Raw genomic sequence first — 19,276 nt, forward strand, 5'->3', positions numbered from 1 at the left:
GTACTGTTAAATGTGGTTAAAGTTACCAATGTTTCTTACTGTATTCACGGAGATCAGAGCCATGTCGTTCATAATTCATAAATGCATCTGCATCTATAAATCTGTCCAACAGTATAGCTTTAGCCACGCAGGCAGCATTATCAAACTCATTCAGAATCAAATGTAAACATCCACAATATGCCATACTTATGTGATCTGATATGCTGCATCACAAACAGTTTGTAAAGATCCATTTTGAGAGTTATTGTGAACTTAAGCAATATTAATGTAATGTTTAATGCAGTCGCGAGCTTGGGGGCGGGGAGCACGAGCATTTAAAGCATTTTTAATCCTACCCCAAAATAGGCATTTAAAACAAGGAATAATAAAAAAATAAAAAAATCTATGGGGTATTTTGTGCTGAAACTTCACAGACACATTCTGTGGACACAAGAGACTTATATTACATCTTATGAAATCATGTTCTAGGGCACCTTTAAGGTTGAACCACTGTAGTCACATTGACTATTTTAACTATGTCTTTACTACTTTTCTGGATCTTGAATGTGGTATTTTTGTTGTTTTCATAATACTTAATACTTTTATTCAGCAAGGATGCATTAAATTGAACAAAAGTTACAAAAGATTTCTATTTTAAATAGTGCTTTTTTTTTTAGCTTTCTATTCATCAAAGACCCTGTTTCCCTGTTTTAAAACATTAAGCAGCACAACTGTTTTCAACTGTTTTCTATCATGTGACACTGAAGACTGAAGTAATGGCTGCTGAAAATTCAGCTTTGCCATAACAGGAATGAATTATAATTGACAAATAACCCTACAGTAAGTCTTACTTCCTATTTATTATTATACTTAGGCTGTTTAAAAAGCCCTTATCTGGAAACATTGTGGCTGTATAGTATGCTAATTACTAACTTCAGGCATGTTCCCTCAAAGAACAATCTGATGTGAATTCATCAAAAGAAAAAAGAAAAAAAAAAATGTGCATGTATAAAGAAAACTCATTCACTATAATTCATGGAGACTCTTATTCATGAAACATGAGCAGAACAAATTTCTGTGTAAACTGCACGTAAAACTTTTGCATGAATGGATGCATGAATGATTTCCACAGTTATGCTCACGTTTCATGAACAAGGCCCAATGTGTTTTGCTGGATTACGTCAACCCAGTACATTTCAATCAGAACTATAAAGGCCATCCTTTTATTTTCCAGCATTATTTGCCAGCTAACAGATCTAACACTTAAATGTTACTGCCTTGGAAATCATTTCACGGTAAATGCGACAAGAGGCAGAACAGTGTGTTGCAAAACAACGTAAAGCAGAGGCCTAGTGTCAATGGATGTTTTATTTTTCTCGTGTTAGGTCATAGCGTACATGGAGTATGAAAGCGATGGCGTTCTCGAGCGTTCAATAAACTCATGCCATCTCCACAAGGATCTGACACTTAAAGTTCTGCAGGCACTTAAGAAAAGAATAAACAGAGAGATGGAAAGAGCAAGAAATGAAAAGAAAAACACCTCCCACAAGCTGCTGCGTCTGAATGTTTGACGAAGTGCTCTCCCTTTCTCTAGCGCCCGGAACGTTTTACAAAAAAAAGCAACAATAAGAAATGTGAGAAAAAAAAAAGTGTTAGGAGAAGGATTCTAGTCATTTACAAAAATAAGTGGTGCTTTAGAGAAAGCCTGAGCGCACTGGGCTTTTTGTCCACTTGCTCTTTTCCCCTTGGGGCTGGGGCCCTAAGCCGGGACCGCTCAGGCCTGAATGAAATCTTTGGAAGCTTCTTAAGCTCTGAATGTGGGTTTTGTTCTTGCTATTCCTCCGCTTGGCTGACAGAAAATAGGTAACTGGATTAGGCCTCAAATTCAGAGTAAAGTGAACTCCCAAAAAAACTTTGTATGCCACCCCCACTATTTCGGCCCCCCGGTTCTCATGTCCACCCCTCTTCTTCGGCGTCAGCAGACGTGGGCCGCTGGGGCTGTGATCTGTAAGATCGCGGGGAGATTAGGCAGGGCTGGGGGCTCGCAACCCGAGGGGTGCTAAAAAGTAAGAGTGCTAAAGGCAGTTAAGGGCTCCTTAATGGGGGTAAGGAAGTGTATTAATCAACTCAGCGCTACCAAAGCCTGGAGCTGCCGGGCCCGGCCGGAGCGACGTGCAGGTGGTCTAGTGCTCTACGGGGAGTCAAGGAGGGGAGGAGAGGAGGTTCAGTCGCGTACAATGCCACTATAAAAGATTAAAAACTTTAGGAGAATGGGACTCGCTGTGACCCGCCTCCTACTCTAGGGCCTGAGAGGATGGGTGGAGAGGAGGAGAAAACACACACAAATACAGACAAGCACACACACTAACGTACCTGGACAACAGATTCATTAAAAAACAGATTCGAGCAGACTCACATACAGCGATCTGTAGCACTGTAATCTGATTGGACGCAATGTCATTAACACTGTAAAACATTACAGCACCATTAAGTTATTTCTTCACTTCAACTCCAATTGTCATGACAAGTTTTGGGTTTTAAACTCAAGTTTTTAAGTTTCTAATAATTTAACTTAAAGTAATCCATTGTCTTGACTATTTGTGAGTTGAAACAAAGGTTATCTTCAAGTTGAGTTAACTCACATTTTTAAGGAAGCAGGTGAACTTTCATTTCTAAGTTTAACCAACTGGAAATGTTTTACAGTGAATGCACTACCAAATAATGATGAATCTGTGTACTAATATGAGCTCTTGGAGGGCTTCAGTGCTAGTTATCAAATATGTAAATGTGGGTGTATGATGCTGAATGATTCGTGAGAACATAGCATCTTACTGAAAGAAAGCTAAAGTAAAAAAGAACAGTAAGTCACAACCAGGAGGTATTTAAGCTAATTTTAAGGGTTGTATTAAACAATTAAATAATAATTTTTTTTTTTTTTTTTTTTTTTTTTTTTTTTTTTTTTTTGTAATTAGTGGCTTAACACATCCAAAAAACACTTTACAATTAGGTTCCATTTGCAAACATTAGTTAACATGAATTAACAAAGAACAATAATTCTAAAGTATTTATTAATCTTAGTTAATGTTAATTTTATCATTTACTAACACATTATTAAGTTGTATCTGTTAACATTACTTAATGGACCCGAGTTAACATGAACTAACAATGAGCGGTATTTTTATTAAACTAATGTAACTGTTTTTATTCACTAATGTAAAATAAATAAATAAATAATGTATTGCTCATTGTTAGTTAATGTTAGTTAATACATTAACTTATGGGACCTTATTAAAAATGTTATCAAAAATAGTTTGTGAAGTCAGTTTGTCAATGTACATAAAATATCTGTTCAAAAATAAGTGACTAAAAAAAACAACATTAATAAGAATAATGGAAAACATATGAACAAAGCTATCATTACATTTCTAGATAAATTAATTTACATGAACTAATGATCTGTTAAGCATTATATTATATTATATTATATTATATTATATTATATTATATTATATTATATTATATTATATTATATTATATTATATTATATTATATTATATTATATTATATTATACATTTTCTGAAACATTGCTATGTGGTTGCTGATGTATTCTGAGTGGTTTCAGGCTTGTTGTATTACTAGCCCATGTGAAAAGAGCCCACCACCTAGTTTTTAAATCATATTCTTGTGCCTAGAAAGGTCATGGGTCTACCTATGTTTAATACTTAGGAAAAGGGGATTTGAAAAACATTAAAACAATACAGATTACTAGCAACAGTAAAAGCAATATTTGCCTTAACAAGCAACTCTAATAATGACTGCAAATGTTATGAATGTATTTCCAAAGTAGTGGAAGTCTTTTCAAAATATCAATATATTTTTATGAAACTATAATCATTTAAGTACAACACACGTAAACCCTTAACAAACGTACAGGATCTCAAAGTATATAAAGAAAATTAAAGCAGAGCGCTGAATCATTATATTTCAGCCACTGACGATGTGCTGCAGGTTATTAGTTATATAAAAACTAAACAAACCAACAACACACACTTAACTTAAGCCTGAAATTATCTCAATAGAGTTCCTTTAACATTTTCCTGCAGTGGTTCAAAACAAAACGGCTTTTCCACCTTGCGTGCATTTCCACTTGGCAACAGTACTTCAATGCTCCCTACAGGAATTCACAAGCACACATATAAGTCAGAGACACACAGTCATCAGCACACGTCCTTGTGCTGGTGCAGCTCGCGCCGGTCTGGAGCTGCATAATGCGGCCGAGAGGAAAGCAAGCAGAAGTCAGAGTGCAGAATACTGCAATGCCATCCAGCAGAACTCATACTGCTAGACTAGAGTTCAGGAGAAGAGAGAGATGCTAAGTCTTCTCATTATATGAATCCCAAACTATCCCAGCTGAAATATTTATTAAGACATTAATATGGGTTCTTCCCTTCCACCTCTTCAGGGTGATACAGCTCCTCTTGGAGACGTACAGGGTACACACACTTTTTCTCTATCATTTACTCATAAACACACATTGCTGCATGTGCGCATGAAGATGTCAGCGGAGCCAGGCTCTTATAGATATTGACAGTGAGTTTTTTCCATTATACACAGCAGCCTGCAGAGCTTCCTCTATTCACCACACCAACACTGATGAAACGCCTCAGAAATGGACGAGGTGTTGAAATCTCAGATTCACACTCACTGATGGCTATTTCATAGATTTTTTTTTTTCTTACTGACTGTGTGTGTGTTAAAATAACAACTTCATCTGGGCAACACCACATAATTCTGCCCTGAGTGTGAATTTATTAAGGAATGATAGGTGTCAGGGTTAGTTTGTGGCAATAAAAAGAGAGTAATTAAGAGAATTTGTTTACAAAGAGAGGGAAAGTGAGAGGTATGACGGTTTTAAAGCTGACTTCATGCTAATAGTGCAGATAATTATACCTCAATGTGCCGTGTGTGTGTGTGTGTGAGAAGGTAGCCTCAGAAGTGTGTTAACAGCTCACACACCGCTACTGAGTCAATGACAGTAAATGACAGCACAAGGAGTGTGACGATATGTGACGTGGCCGTCAAATGGTGATAAAACAAAGCGCTAACTTTCGGGAGACAATTTTTCCAATTGATGCTTCCTTCTTTCATCTGGTTGCCTCATGGTTTTGCATTAGAAATGATTTATTTTTTTGATTTAGGATGTATTATCTGTGGTGTGCATAATGTACACTCAAAAATGTGTGTGTGTTTGAGAAATTGTATATATATCTTCTGAGCATGCTAACATTTTGACCCAAGATGCCATAGAATTAAAATAGGAGAATACTAGTTTATTCAAAGTCGGCATGAACATTTTCTAAATGCATGTTATTGATCTCATTGTGAACGATTCATCCATGCATTTTTTTTTAACCTCGTAATTTTTAAACTAAAATATCTTAATTCGATGTTCTGTTAAAAACAAGAGGCTTCATTTTGTTGACCTATGCCAGACTTTTCAATCATTTAGTCCACTTAAACCCGTCTCCATTTTTTTTGAGAGTAACAGCCGCATCTCAAAATCCAGTCAAGTGTCCTACAATTGTTGTCTTTTTCGATAATCCGTTACACTCAGATGTGCGTCAAAAGATCTATCATACTTACGGTTTCATCGTGACTTTAAATGTGGACCAAATTCACTTCTAGCAGATATTCATATTTAAAATTTAAGTTATTTTTCTTCTGGGAAAACGGAGCAAATATATTGATGACTCATCCTGTAATGCACAGATTTTAGTCCAATCAGATTCTCTCAAGAATCAGAATGACCTCCCTCTAATGGTTCATGACTGTGATGCAACTATTGCCTATTTGAATAAAATAAAGTAAGATAAATAAAATAAAATAAAATAAAATAAAATAAAATAAAATAAAATAAAATAACATAAAATAAAATAAAATAAAATAAAATAAAATAAAATAAAATAAAATAAAATAAAATAAAATAAAATAAAATAAAATAAAATAAAATAAAAGGACAAGCACTTCAGTAGGAATGATATCAAGGAATAAAAACGGTGCTTATCAAGCAATTTCACTGGATTTTTAAAAGAAAAAAAGAGAAAGCGAGATGAAAAATCTGGATGGTATCCAAAGCCTCCTGACCGCACATGTGTGGCCCACTCACTCAGCTGCCTAAAACCCCCTCTCACCCTCTAGTTCACCCCATATTCCTTTCTCTCTCTCTCTCTCTCTCTCTCTCTCTCCATACCCATCATCCTCCCTCAGCCACTCACTCGTATCGGGATGTGCTCCATCTCTCTTTCCTTCTGTGGGTTGCGATACTTCTCATAAAAGTCCTTCTTTTTCTTGCTCTCCCGCTCTTCCTTCCTCTCTCTCTTTTCAGCAGGCTCATCTGAGGCATCCGGGGATGGTTTCTTGGCTGGATCTGGAACCTTCTCCACCTCCAGAGAGTTCTCGTTGGGGTTCAGCACAATCACCCCGTATCCCTCCTGAGAGACAAAACACATACAAATGAATAAACAAATAAACAGGCTCCAGTGCTCTTTCTGATTGTACTTGAGTTGCCAAAACAAACCGGGCCTTCATAATAAAGCAAGGTGTCCGGGGAGATGCATGTATGCCAGCGCTGTGAGTCACGGCATTGTGTGGCATGCAGTAGAGGAGTGAACTATTGGGAGAAGGATTAAAGCGGCTCTCAATGCGAACGGAGGTCAGTGTTGCTTTCATGTGAGCTCAAATTCAGCTTCAGCTTCAGTTAGTGTGCTGACATTCAGAATAAAAAGGAATATTGCTACTGAGTTGCATTTAGAAAAAATAAATCCAGCTTTCCTAATTGATTGTGGAATATAGATACTTAAATGATGAGTTATGTTATATTTTAACTGTACATATTATTAAAGTTAAAATTTTAGTTAAATTCATAAAAAAATAAACATAACATAGTGAAATTTCATTTTTTTTTAACGTCACAGAACCAAAAACAACACAATATGCAGAAACAAAAAAAAAATGCATAACAATGAACACATTTAAAGCCTTTGATACTCAATGTCTCAGTAGTAATAAAGTGTCTATTTGGAGAAACAGTCTGTCACTTGTTCTGCTGCACAGCTCTACATAAATGCACAATACACGGCCAAACTGCCGCAAAAGAGAATCACCAAATCAAAGTTTCTTCCGGATGGATTAAAGTGAATTATGATCCCCTGTGTATGCTGAAAAATATGAACATACAACTTCTTTGACAACAAGATGAACAAATGTTTCAACAACTACAAGAACTACAAATAAATAAATAAATGTTCACAAAATATTATTTATTATATATCACTTAAAAGTATAATTATCTTAATTATCTAAAAACTAAACTTGTGCTAAAATATAAATAGTTCTTTCTTTACACATTACTGCTTTTAATCATAAAACATTCATATTAAAATATATCTAATCAGCACAATTTTGAAGCAATGAAACAGAAATCTCCTACATATGACAAACTCATTTTTACCCACCAACATAAGTGCTTCAAACAATTTGCATAGTTGCAACAACAAAAAATCAAAGGTGTAATTTTCAAAACAGCTAATTAAAAATTAAGCTTCTGTCAATAGCAAACAATTATAATTATTTCACATGATGGACTGCAAAGCAAGCATTTTCACATCTAATCAATACAAATAAGCTCACGACAGCATTTTACTAATACAACTAATAACTGAACTAAAAACACTAATATAAGATTATTATGTGCTCATTTACACTTTTAAATTTATTTTAAAAACATAATTTAATTTACAGTTAAATATTCAACAAATTAAAATGTATGCATTTTAAACATTCAACAAAATCCATGTGATCATTCAATTATAAAACTACATCTAACGTAATTGATGTTTTGCTGAACTCTCAATCAGTTTCTCATTAAATAAATGTCTTTTTTTTCTTTTCTTCCAATTAGATAGCCTGTAGTGAGTAAAAGTAGAGGAGGCGTTTATCGGAGTTAGTCTGAACTGACCAGACGTGGGGTTGAAATTTGTAGTTGTTTCTTTCTGGCAGGCTGGTGTCATGTAAATGATGTCGGCCGGCTCTTAAGTGTGGTGTTGTGGTGAGACTGTGTGGTGAGGGAGGCTGAGTGGAGCTCGGTGCCACTGCCCACTGGTGGCAGGTAGGATAAATGACCGAGAAAGAGAAAGAGTGACTTGATAAGACAAACAATCTCTCTGTTGTCCATTCTTATCTTCTGTTGTGAAACAATAATGTCTTTAAAGCAGAAGTTATAGAATAATTTGCATAAGCTGACTAAACTGAGTTTAGCTTTGAACTTAGGCTCATGCAATGCCACTGGTCTCATATTTACCACATCAATAAATCATTTTTCAGCAGTACAGCATGATTTTTAGCATTCTTCACCCTTATTATGGAATCTAAAGTGTTCATTTACACCAGCATTGTCCAAAATTAACATAGGAGTACTTACAAAAATAAGAGCAAAAAATTATCTAACAACAGTAATGAAAGTTATTTTTATTTTTTTTTAAATAAAAACTTAAATTTTCTTTAAAAAGTCTGAATGTAGTCTTCAAGCTAATATTAATATAAACAAGTGGAATATATACAAGTATCATTTAACGATACTAAAATAAAAGATATAAAATAATCGACTGCAATAATTATAATTACTAACAAACATATTAATGCAACTTGATTATGAATTATAGTCTTATCTGGCTCTAGTTACTGACAAATAAAATGTTTAGTATTCAAACTTCGTAATATTGTGTGTCCTGTTATCTGAAAGACTCTAGAGCCTCTCTTTCTCTGTTACGACACATTTGCCATATCCCGGACTCTTCCCATGCCCTCCTGCCCTGGCAAGCACCTCCTCGAGGGGCAAGCGGCGACAGGGTCTGGCCCCTGGGCCAGCGGTCAGCGCAGGTCACCGCAGCCCCTCACTGGGGCTCAGACCCCCATAACCCGCCGCTGGACTGCCTCTTTAGTGCTCTTTTGTCCGGCTGTCTCAGACCAGCCGACTTCTTGCACATAACACAACAATGACTTGATCTCTCCGAGCTGTGACTGACACCGCAGTGACATTCTGGTGAATTCTCTGGGTTTTTTGTGTCAGTGTTGTTTTAATTATATGACAAAACAGCTCACCTTTTAAGAAGCCGATTTAAGATGGGGTGAGGGAATGTATAGAGCTCGAGATTAAAGACCAGAGAGTGTTTCTATGCTGCCAAACAAAGGATCCATCACCATGAAAACCTTCATGCCACAGCGTATTTGCACATTTACTGATACAAACACAAATCGGACTGTTCGGTTTGATCCGGTCAAGAGCGTAATTGATAAGTACAGCAATAATGCTGCGTCCCCCAAATCAGCCCATCTCAAATAAACTGAAATGAGATGTCGCTAATAATCCTACACCTCTGACGGACAGCTCGGTGTTTTATCTATTTGCGGCCCTTTGTTTGGCTTTGAAGTGAGAGTGTCTCTCTTTTTTGTCTCTTTTCGTTCTCTGATGAACTAAAGGCTCGGCGGTGAGAACAACACTTGACGGATACAAAGCACGCTTGATAGCAGTCAGGAGTGAACGTGTTTGTGCGTGTGTGAGATAAAAACAGCATGCGAAGGAGTATGCGCTATATGTATCCATTTGCACAACTGTCGATGAACACTTGGCAGAACAACATGTATTTACAGTACATTCTACAACAAGAGCATGTTAACGTGGTAAACATGCGTGCCTGTGCGATCAAAGCGTGAGGAGGTGAGCTCTCTGTGTTAAAAGCGACGGACAGACTCTCCATTACAGCGCGGCCTTGGCCTGGCCCCCTGTGTCTGCGCGTCCTGTCCCCTGATTGGTTGTCATCTATGGAAATGCCCACGGCTGAGGAGTATAGCCAATCGGAGAGGAAGAGGGATGAAGGACGCCGCGTGATGATTGGAGGAGGGAACAGATGATCTGAGGAGGGTCGGCACATATTTACAAACATAAAAAAACTCAAACGGAGATGGGAATTGAAAAAAAAAAAAAGAAAAAGATTTGATTACAAAAACTAAAAAATTACACCCTTAAGCATATCCAGCAAATGTAATAACAATAATAACATTTGCATAACCCTTACGAATACAGGAACACACCAACATGCGAGACAAACTGACTGACCGGCAACAGTGTGCCGCTTTCTCTCCCTCCCACATACTGTGAGAGAATCGGTGAGCGGCACTAGTCTAGCGCGGCTCCGTATTACAGTCTTTCATTACAGGCCGGTATGGTGTGCCCCCTCTAGGTGAATGTAAATCCAGGATACAGTATTATAAACCCGAGCCCTGTGAGGGTGAGATTGAGGCCTGCCTTTCAAGGCCACCTCTACTCCCCGCCCCACAGTTCTGGGTGACCTTGTCTGTCAGTGGCACTACATGGGCTTCTTTTCTACCGTGGAAGAGGCCATTATCCTTTTCTCCAAGATACCACACACAAACCTCCTCTCTCTTTTTTTCTCTCCGTGAGATTAAGACCGCTTTCTCCCCCCCCAGTTCCTTCTGCTCCTCTATACAAATATACCCAGCCCTGATTGGAGGAGACGACACACACACAGCACTAGAGCTGGGCAGTAAGATGGTATATAATGTATGCTGTCAGCGGGTAGAGTTTTGCTGTACTGTTTATACAGCGGTATATATTTGCACAGCACATACAATCTTTACATTATTTGAATGCAAAATGGAACACACCCCAAACAAGTTAAGATGAGGAAGAACTTGTTAATTGTGTTGTATGGCATAGCAAAAGAGCTTAGAATTAAGTATCTATTTTATAATTAATGCAATGGTATTCGAATTATGGCTGATACAGATAAGTTGATGAGAATTCCCATGCTATGGACAATAACAGATTAATGCACAGTATTAAAATTCTATTAAAACTCACGATTAAAATCATATTTATATTAGTGCTGTCAAATGATTAATCGCATTTAATCACATCCAAAATAAAAGTTTGTGTTTACATAATATATGTGTGCGTACTATATAAATACTGTATATATAAATACATAAACATACATGTATTTTTAACAAAAATATATTATATTTATATATAAAATATTTAATGTAATTTAATGTAAATATTTCTTAAATAAATACATGTATGTGTGTGTGTGTTTATTTATATATACATAATAAATATACACAGTACACACATATATATTATGTAAACAAACTTTTATTTTGGATGCGATTAATCGTTCGACAGCGTGGGTCAATGACGTAACGGGTCATGTTTTTTGTCCAAAGGCCTTAATAATAAAAACAAAGATATGACATCCAAAGTATGTAAGGTAGTACAAATAGATCTCTTTTATTGAATCCCAATGGTTTTAATTATATTTTGCTACATATCAAGGTATTTTAAAGATTTTGTATCTAAAGGTCATTTGGTTTAACCGTCCAAAGGCCAATACAGCCATTTCATTTGTGATTAAAATATCTTAAAATGTAATAAATGTATATATTTTTTTATTCTGGCATGATTTTTTAACATCATATATCAACATAGTGCAAAATGGTATTACAATTTTGTGTAGAAGCTGTTGCTATATTATGAGAAAGAATGTCCGGAAAAAATGAATTTCACTGATGTCATTTGGAGTAACCAATATAAAGGGACCACTCTGGATCAAGTCATGAGGTCAATATCATGTGACAGGATGTGACATCATTCAGACACCTGCAAAGGACCACATGGTTATGAAGTAAAGTAACTATCTCTCTCAAACAATTTGAAAAAAAAAAATGAATGCTTTCACTTGCTCATACGCATGTCCCGAAACATCAGGTCATTCGGTAAAACTGCTATAAAACATGGAAAATGTTGTACTATTTTGAAAAACTTGTGCTAAATTTAAAATGTCTGATTGTCATGTTAGCTAGCTAGCAAACTAACTAGCTAGAAATCTGTCTGTTAGCATTGTTTGAAAATATCGCCATTTGGTATAACCAAAAGTGTCATTCGGTAAAACAAAATGTGTCTATCATGTAAAGACAAAAGCAGTGCTAATTGATTAATAAAAAACACATCATTTCATTGTTAACCCTTAATAAAACTTCAAAATTAATTATATCTCCATTATGTTTTTTACACTTTTAAAAACCTTATTTGTCAATGAACCATATCATATTCATACCTTTCTCCCATTCACAGCAGGAAATATATGGTCAGGGAATACATGAACTTGCGTCTGCATGCGTTACATTCTTTGGATGGACTTTCAGGGCCTCGTAAAAGTCTATTAAATGACTGTGAAGCATAAGATCTTTGGCGATTTTAAAATCCATACAGTAAATTACTGTGTGTGGAAGAGCGGAAGAGGAAAGACATAAGCCAGGCTTTGAGCGGCACAGCTGACTGAGACGCATGGCTGTGATTAAGCTGTCCCGCTGTTTACAACACTGTAGTTACAGCTCGGGGCTTTGGCTTTATCAAAGAGATGTTGGGAAACCTCGCTCATGATCGAAGACACACGCACACACCCGCACACACACATATAAACACACACATCTGCTTTCAGTGAGCTGTGCAACCCCTTGAGGGCAAGAGAGACAGGGAAAGAAAGAGGGGAAAGAGAGAGAGACTAAAAGAAACAGTGAGAGAGGGAGGGAGAGAGAAAGATAGCAAGCAGGGGTGGTGTAGCATTAATCATGGTGCAGGTGGAATTTGTCAGAGCTATCGATTGTGTAAGTAAATGTTACAAAAATCATTTGTCAACTTTTTACAGGAGGGCAACGTGTCAATCGCTCAGAAGGAAGTGACTGTGGCAGAAGGGAAACACTGTTTACTACTACAGAAACAATGCTGACCTACAAAACAGACAAACTACTAAATACCAGCAATACTGAGATACAGATACACAATCTTTGACTGTATTGATCTGCTAAAGCACTAAGAGATGAGCCATATATAGAATACTTTTAGAACTTTTAGAATATAGAATTCTTTTTTACTCTAATATTTGTACACATTAACCATAGAACAATTTCAAGTCAGCATGAACTAATTTTCCAACTGCATTCTTGGTCTTGTTTAAAAAAAAAAAAAAAAAAAATATATATATATATATATATATATATATATATATATATATATATATATATATACATATATATACATATATATATATATATATATATATATATATATATATATATATATATATATATATATATATATATATATATATATATATATATATATATATATATATATATATATACATATATACATATATATATATACATATATATATATATACATATATACATATATATATACATATATATATATATACATATATATATATATATATACATATATATATACATATATATATATATATATATATATATATATATATACATATATATATATATAAATATATATATATATACATATATATACACATATATATATATACACATATATATATAAAAATATATATATACATATATATATATATATCCACTAGTAAAAATATATATAAAAAAAATCTGCATATCTTTTGGTTTGACTGTATATATAAATATATTATATATATTTATGCATTTCTAAAATGAATGCAAAAGTAAATACAATAAAATAAATAATAATACAAAAAAAAAATAATAATAATTAAATAATCCATCATCTCCAGTTCCAAATGTACAGTAATATTGATAGCAGGTGTGGCAATACTGAGGTCCTGAGGTGTGCTCATGATGTGGGGGCGGAGGAATTAATAATTTAACAACATGGGCATGCCTTTAGCTTCATGATTTATATTTCTATATTGTTTCCCCCCTGCATGCACATACATTTTTAATGAGGGAGATGGGTAATATGGATCACTGAATGATAGCTGCCCCATGATATCTCTAACTGTTCCATATATAAATTACCATATATTGAAAAGGGAGGAGACAGTAGGGAAGTCCAAGCGAATGTGTAGCTGTGACTATTCCGTAGGGGGGAAAGGGTGATTGGTTTGACAGGTTAACGGTACTGTACGTGATTAGTGGTTTATTACAAGGCTGCAACCTTATGCACAGATGTCTGACAGCGCTATTAAACATGCATACATTAAAGGTCACAATATAAAAGCTATGATGGCTATTGTCTAGTATGAAGTCACTTGCTGCTTTTTTTTTTTTAAGTTGAGCCTTTTTAACAAAACTAGAGAGAACAAAACATACAAACAACACATACAATAATAAAATAAAACAAAATAAAATAAACTTTGAGCATAAAGTATGTTCAAATTATAGATTCGGTGGGTGGATATCCAAAATCTTTTGAGACAATCACAATCAGAATACACATGCTCATAATCAAACTCCATTGGACCAAACTAACTTAAGTCTATGCTGATTTAAACAATGTCTAACACTGCAGGCCATATGAAGGCCATAAAAAGAGCATTAGCACTAAGCCAGACATTTAGCAACTGACCAGAGGCTAAAGGCCTCTTGAGCGGAGCAGCATTCTCAAACTTCATATTCCTGTGTAATCTATCTCTGGCTGAGTATGAATAATGAGTGTCCTACAGGGTATTAATCTTACTGACCACCACTGACTGTGGCCACCCCCTAGGGTCAAGGGTTAAAGTGGAATCCCTTGACCTCTACTTTGTTATTGTGGCCCTGAAGAAGGAGAGCTAAAAAGACGTACTGGTGGTCTCCAAGGTGACACTGATCATTGGATTAAATGAGAATATATTACAGTGAAATATTACTTCCCATGTTGAACGATTTCATCTACAAACGTGGATTACCATATCTTTGTATTATCGTAGAAAGGAAACATATCTGCTCTGTTCCAAAAGCTAGTGAGCTGCCTACAGAGGATGCATTTTAAAGCACCATTAATGTTCCTGCACAAAAACTGCACCAAAATGTAGCAGAAATTATGTGCTACTTCCTGAATTCTAAGTCAAATGTTGAGGTGGTATCCTTATCCTTTGCAGTAAAGACATCTCCAAATGTACTGCATTGGAAAAAATCCAAAAAGTAAAAATGTCATGTTAACTAACTATTACTAACTAACTACTCATTATTAACTAACTATTAACTACAACTTTTGCCTCAAACTCCTAATTACTGCTTATTAATAGTTAGTAAGGTAGTAAGTTTATGTATTGGGTAGGATTAGGGGCTATATAATATCGTAATGCAGAAGTACTAATAAATGGTCAATATCCTGCAATATGCATGCTAACAAGCAACTAGTTAATAGTGAGAACTGGGTCCAGTTCTAAACTAAAGAGTGTGTGTGTATAATATATATATATATAGTATTTCTTTATTATTATAATTTTATAAAGAGAGAGTACTTGCACTTCAATCAATAGTGGAAAACAGCAATAAAAATATATGCAAAAAAATAAAAATTTCATTATTTTAACCGATATGCACAAAAGTTTGGGGTTGGTACGATTTTTAATGTTTGTGAAAGAAGTCTCCTATTTTCACCAAGGCTGTATTTATTTGATAAAAAATACAGTAAATAAATTGTAATATTGTGAATTATTGTTATTATTATTAATATTATTAACAGTTTTTATTGTAATTTATTTCAAAAAATGTAATTTATTCCTGTGTGAAATATTCGAAAAGTCTAAATAAAAGTTAAATAAAATTTTAGGTTAAGTCTTCCATGTGTTTTACAGCATTGGCTACGTTTACATGGACACCTTTCGCTTCAATCTGAATTAATTTATTCCAACTGATGAATCCGAATATAGTGTTTACATGAATGCCAAATAAAGTTTCGATGTGCGCATTTATATGTCACAAGCTTCTGATCAGATTTAATCTTTTGACATGCGCACATTGCACAAATGTGCAGAATTTCCTGCTGTTGCTGCATACAACTAACCATTCTCATTTTCTTCGTTTTAAAAAGCAGACTTAATATTTATTTTATTATTTATTTTATATTTATTAATTATTTATTATTAGCACCCCTTCCCACACCCAAAACCAGTCGTCTGTCTAAAACACCGACTGGTGGGATGTTGTCCTGCTCCACTTCACAGATGAATGAAGTGGGGAATGCCAGGACACTCATTTATGACACTTTATTCAATGGGAAGAACAGCATCATAAGTCATTGCACATGAGCAGTTGTTTCGGTGTCCTCTCAATCGGATTACAAAAGGAATAAACCACCCCTTACAATCCGAATGAAATTTAATCAGACCTGGCCAATTCACTCCGACTGATGTGGTTACAAGTGATATTTTTATTTTGATTGTGCTTCGATTCGAATTACAACAGAATTATTAGGGTCCATTAAAACACAACTATTGTTGCCTAAGAAGAGCGCTCCAACTCAGTCACTTATGAGGTTTCGTAATAGTCAGGATGAAACCTTAGAAAAAAACACAGCTCAATGGGTTTTGGTACAGAGCTTCTGAAACAAACTTTGGTTGCATAATAAAGATTCATATACACTTCACAACTGTCTGCAGAAAGGGCACAAAGACACAAAAAATAATATTAAAAACTCAAAGAAACTTTTTGAACTTCACCTGTTGGCTTTTTTTTTTTTTCCTTATTCTTTTTTTACATATTGCTTACTCATAAATCATAACACTGGGTAATTAATCAAGCTGTCAAAAGAAGACGAAGGAAAACATGTGGAGGTCGAAGGTCATCGCCAGACCAATGGAGGTCAGGGTCACACCACATTCCTCATTATCAAGTTGGGATGAGAGAAGGCCGGAGCAAACAAAAGCTAAGCAGATGGAGAAGGACGAAGGGCGAGAAAAGAAGTGAAAAAAAGGGAGAAGAAAGGGGAAAATGACAAAGAAAAGTGAAAGAAGCTGTCAGCTGCCTGCAAATGAAGATGGGGAACTGATTCTGAAAGGGAAGGCTGCGGGGAGAGAGAGAAAAGAAGAAACGAGAGAGCAAAAAAAAAAAAAAAATGAGAAAGAAAAAAAGAAAACTACAAGATGTTTCTGCCATATAGACACAAAATAGGGTGGAGAGTGGAGGATTGCCAGCGGTCTCAGAAGCCCCCCATCACACACACGCGGCTGACAGAGACGTGAGGAATCAGTAGTGGCAGATATGATTGTTATCTGCTTGTCTCTGGTCTTCTGAGAGAACGGATAAAGCGAAGCGATACCTTTCTCTCCAGACAGCAGATCAAGCCTCTAAAGACAGTTAGCAGGTTCAAAAACACAGAGGTCAGTCTTGTTCAATATACAAACCCTACTGCCGCAGATAAGATGAGTGCTCGTGATAGAACCAACAAAGAGGGAAAAAAGATGTAAGGGAACATACAGATGACATTTTGTGGTGATGACTGTGTATATTTCGGAATGAAATTGTGTATTATATGAATAAAGTCCAGGGTCTTTATTAAAAGTAAAGCATAAAACGGTATATCAGACATTCTTGTGAGCAGCTGAATATGTAATTACCCAAACATCTCCATTTCCTCATTGCTAAGCTTTACTGGGAAGCAAAGTAGTACTTAATAGTGTACTTTAAGGGGGAGAAAATATATTTCGACATTTAAGTATACTTCGGTTTTTACACATACGAGGGGGTTTGGGTACAGTGCGCATGTCAAATTTAGTCACCGGTATAGTATGTGGATACTGTACATGCACCACCCGATTTTTGTAACCATACTTTGTAGGAGCAGGCTGCACATACGCAATGAATATGTTTTGCACTAATAAGTTGTTCGACAAGATGTCCCGGGCCATTGTTTCACAGTAGAAAATGAAACTAAAGAGACGGAACAACAACAACAAAATACCGGAGACTGCAACAACAGATGCTGCGTTAACAAGTGCTTGTGTGAGAGGGTTATGAGATTTGTTTCAAATTTTGTTTCTTTTTTTTTTTTTTTATTGGTCATACCTTCTGGAGAAAAATAGTGCAGTCACTGAACAAAGATGAAACTTTTTAGAGCGCATGTGTCGACCGCCTGCATTCGTGCACGCTATCAAATGGAGGCTATGGGTTCGACTGAACACATGCAGTAGCATATGTGTAAAAAAAAAAAAAAAGTATACTGCAAAAAAAAAAGTATACTTTAAGTCTTTAATCACTGTTATGTACTTTCAAACCACCATGACTTAATTTCTTCTGATAACACAAGTAGAAATTTTGAATATTGTGCTTGTTGCTCTTTTAACATAACTGAAATGGCTTTGAAGCTTCATAAATGACACAAAAGCACCACAACAAAGGCCCAAAAGTCATATGGACCACTTATATGACACTTTACATGGAAAAAAGTGGCCATGATATTCTTCAAAAATGAATGTTTTGTGTTGCACAGAAGAAAATAAGTCACCAAGGGAAACTGAGGTTATTTTGCTGCATATTCTACACTGAATTTATCAGAAAATATGGATAAAATGCTCATTTTTTATGAAAACATAGATGTAACCTCTACCGAAATACTCAATAAACACTAATATTGTAGTATAAACTGTCTGCAGTCAGCCATGATTAATTTATTCCATGAGTGAAAGAGTCCTATAACAGCGATAAGATAAACTAAGATAAAGGGTATTAAAGAGTAGCACTCTGCTGGTCACGTGACCAACAACATGGCCACCTCCATGAGTCAACCCGCTCCATGTAAAATAAAAAGCCTTTTATCAGGCTACTAATATAACTGGCAATGGAGGTTTGTTTTTGGCCTCTCGACAGAGGTTCACATACAGTTTGCTACTTACATTAGCCTAATCACAATTAAGTGTCCTAGGTTTGACATTTTACCCCATTACCTTTCTATTTGTCTACCAAACTAGCAGCAGATCGCCATTCCGCAAAATAAACCATCACATATCTTTAAACCATAGACCCTCTTCACTTACACAACACACATTCATTACTCCGACATCAGTACAAACACAGAGAAGGACAAGAACGGCTACCTGGCAAAATGATGCATGGAACGTGAACTATAGGAAAAAAAAAAAAAAAAAAAAAAAAATCAGCAAAACAATTTAAAAAGTGCATATGCTACGCAACTCCTGATATTACCATCTAATCCCACTCCACCACACGGAAGCTGAATTCTCAGCCGGTTCTCTATCAAAACATCACTCGTGAATGAGACATGGACCACTGCGCAAAATTAGCTGTCACCCTTTCCTCAAAATCTTTGTTAATCTCGTTTCCAGTGTTTGTGGATTTATCAGCACATGCATCAATGTCAGCTCCTTGGTTACTGAGGCGCACTACACGGGAGAAGATATAATTAAAACTGTTTGGGTGCCGAGCGAG

The 19,276-nt window shown here is 35.6% G+C and overlaps 2 protein-coding genes across 7 annotated transcripts in view; one reads left to right on the forward strand and one right to left on the reverse strand.

Annotated features, from left to right (window-relative positions):
* nr2f1a (nuclear receptor subfamily 2, group F, member 1a) overlaps positions 1–6,506 on the forward strand; it is a 143,524-nt gene extending 137,018 nt beyond the window's left edge. Inside the window, exon 6 of the transcript XR_010896927.1 lies at positions 6,366–6,506. The gene's annotated coding sequence lies outside the window, so the exon portion shown is untranslated. The remainder of the gene's footprint in view (positions 1–6,365) is intronic.
* The window catches only part of arb2a (ARB2 cotranscriptional regulator A), a 198,276-nt gene that overhangs the window by 112,970 nt on the left and 66,030 nt on the right, over positions 1–19,276 (reverse strand). For all 6 annotated transcript variants that reach the window (XM_067407216.1, XM_067407214.1, XM_067407215.1 and 3 more), the window contains exon 7: positions 6,256–6,471. In XM_067407216.1, coding sequence (XP_067263317.1) covers positions 6,256–6,471 — 216 coding nt within the window. The remainder of the gene's footprint in view (positions 1–6,255; positions 6,472–19,276) is intronic.

This window comes from Chanodichthys erythropterus, chromosome 13, assembly GCF_024489055.1.
Source record: "Chanodichthys erythropterus isolate Z2021 chromosome 13, ASM2448905v1, whole genome shotgun sequence".
Taxonomy (NCBI): Eukaryota; Metazoa; Chordata; class Actinopteri; order Cypriniformes; family Xenocyprididae; genus Chanodichthys; species Chanodichthys erythropterus.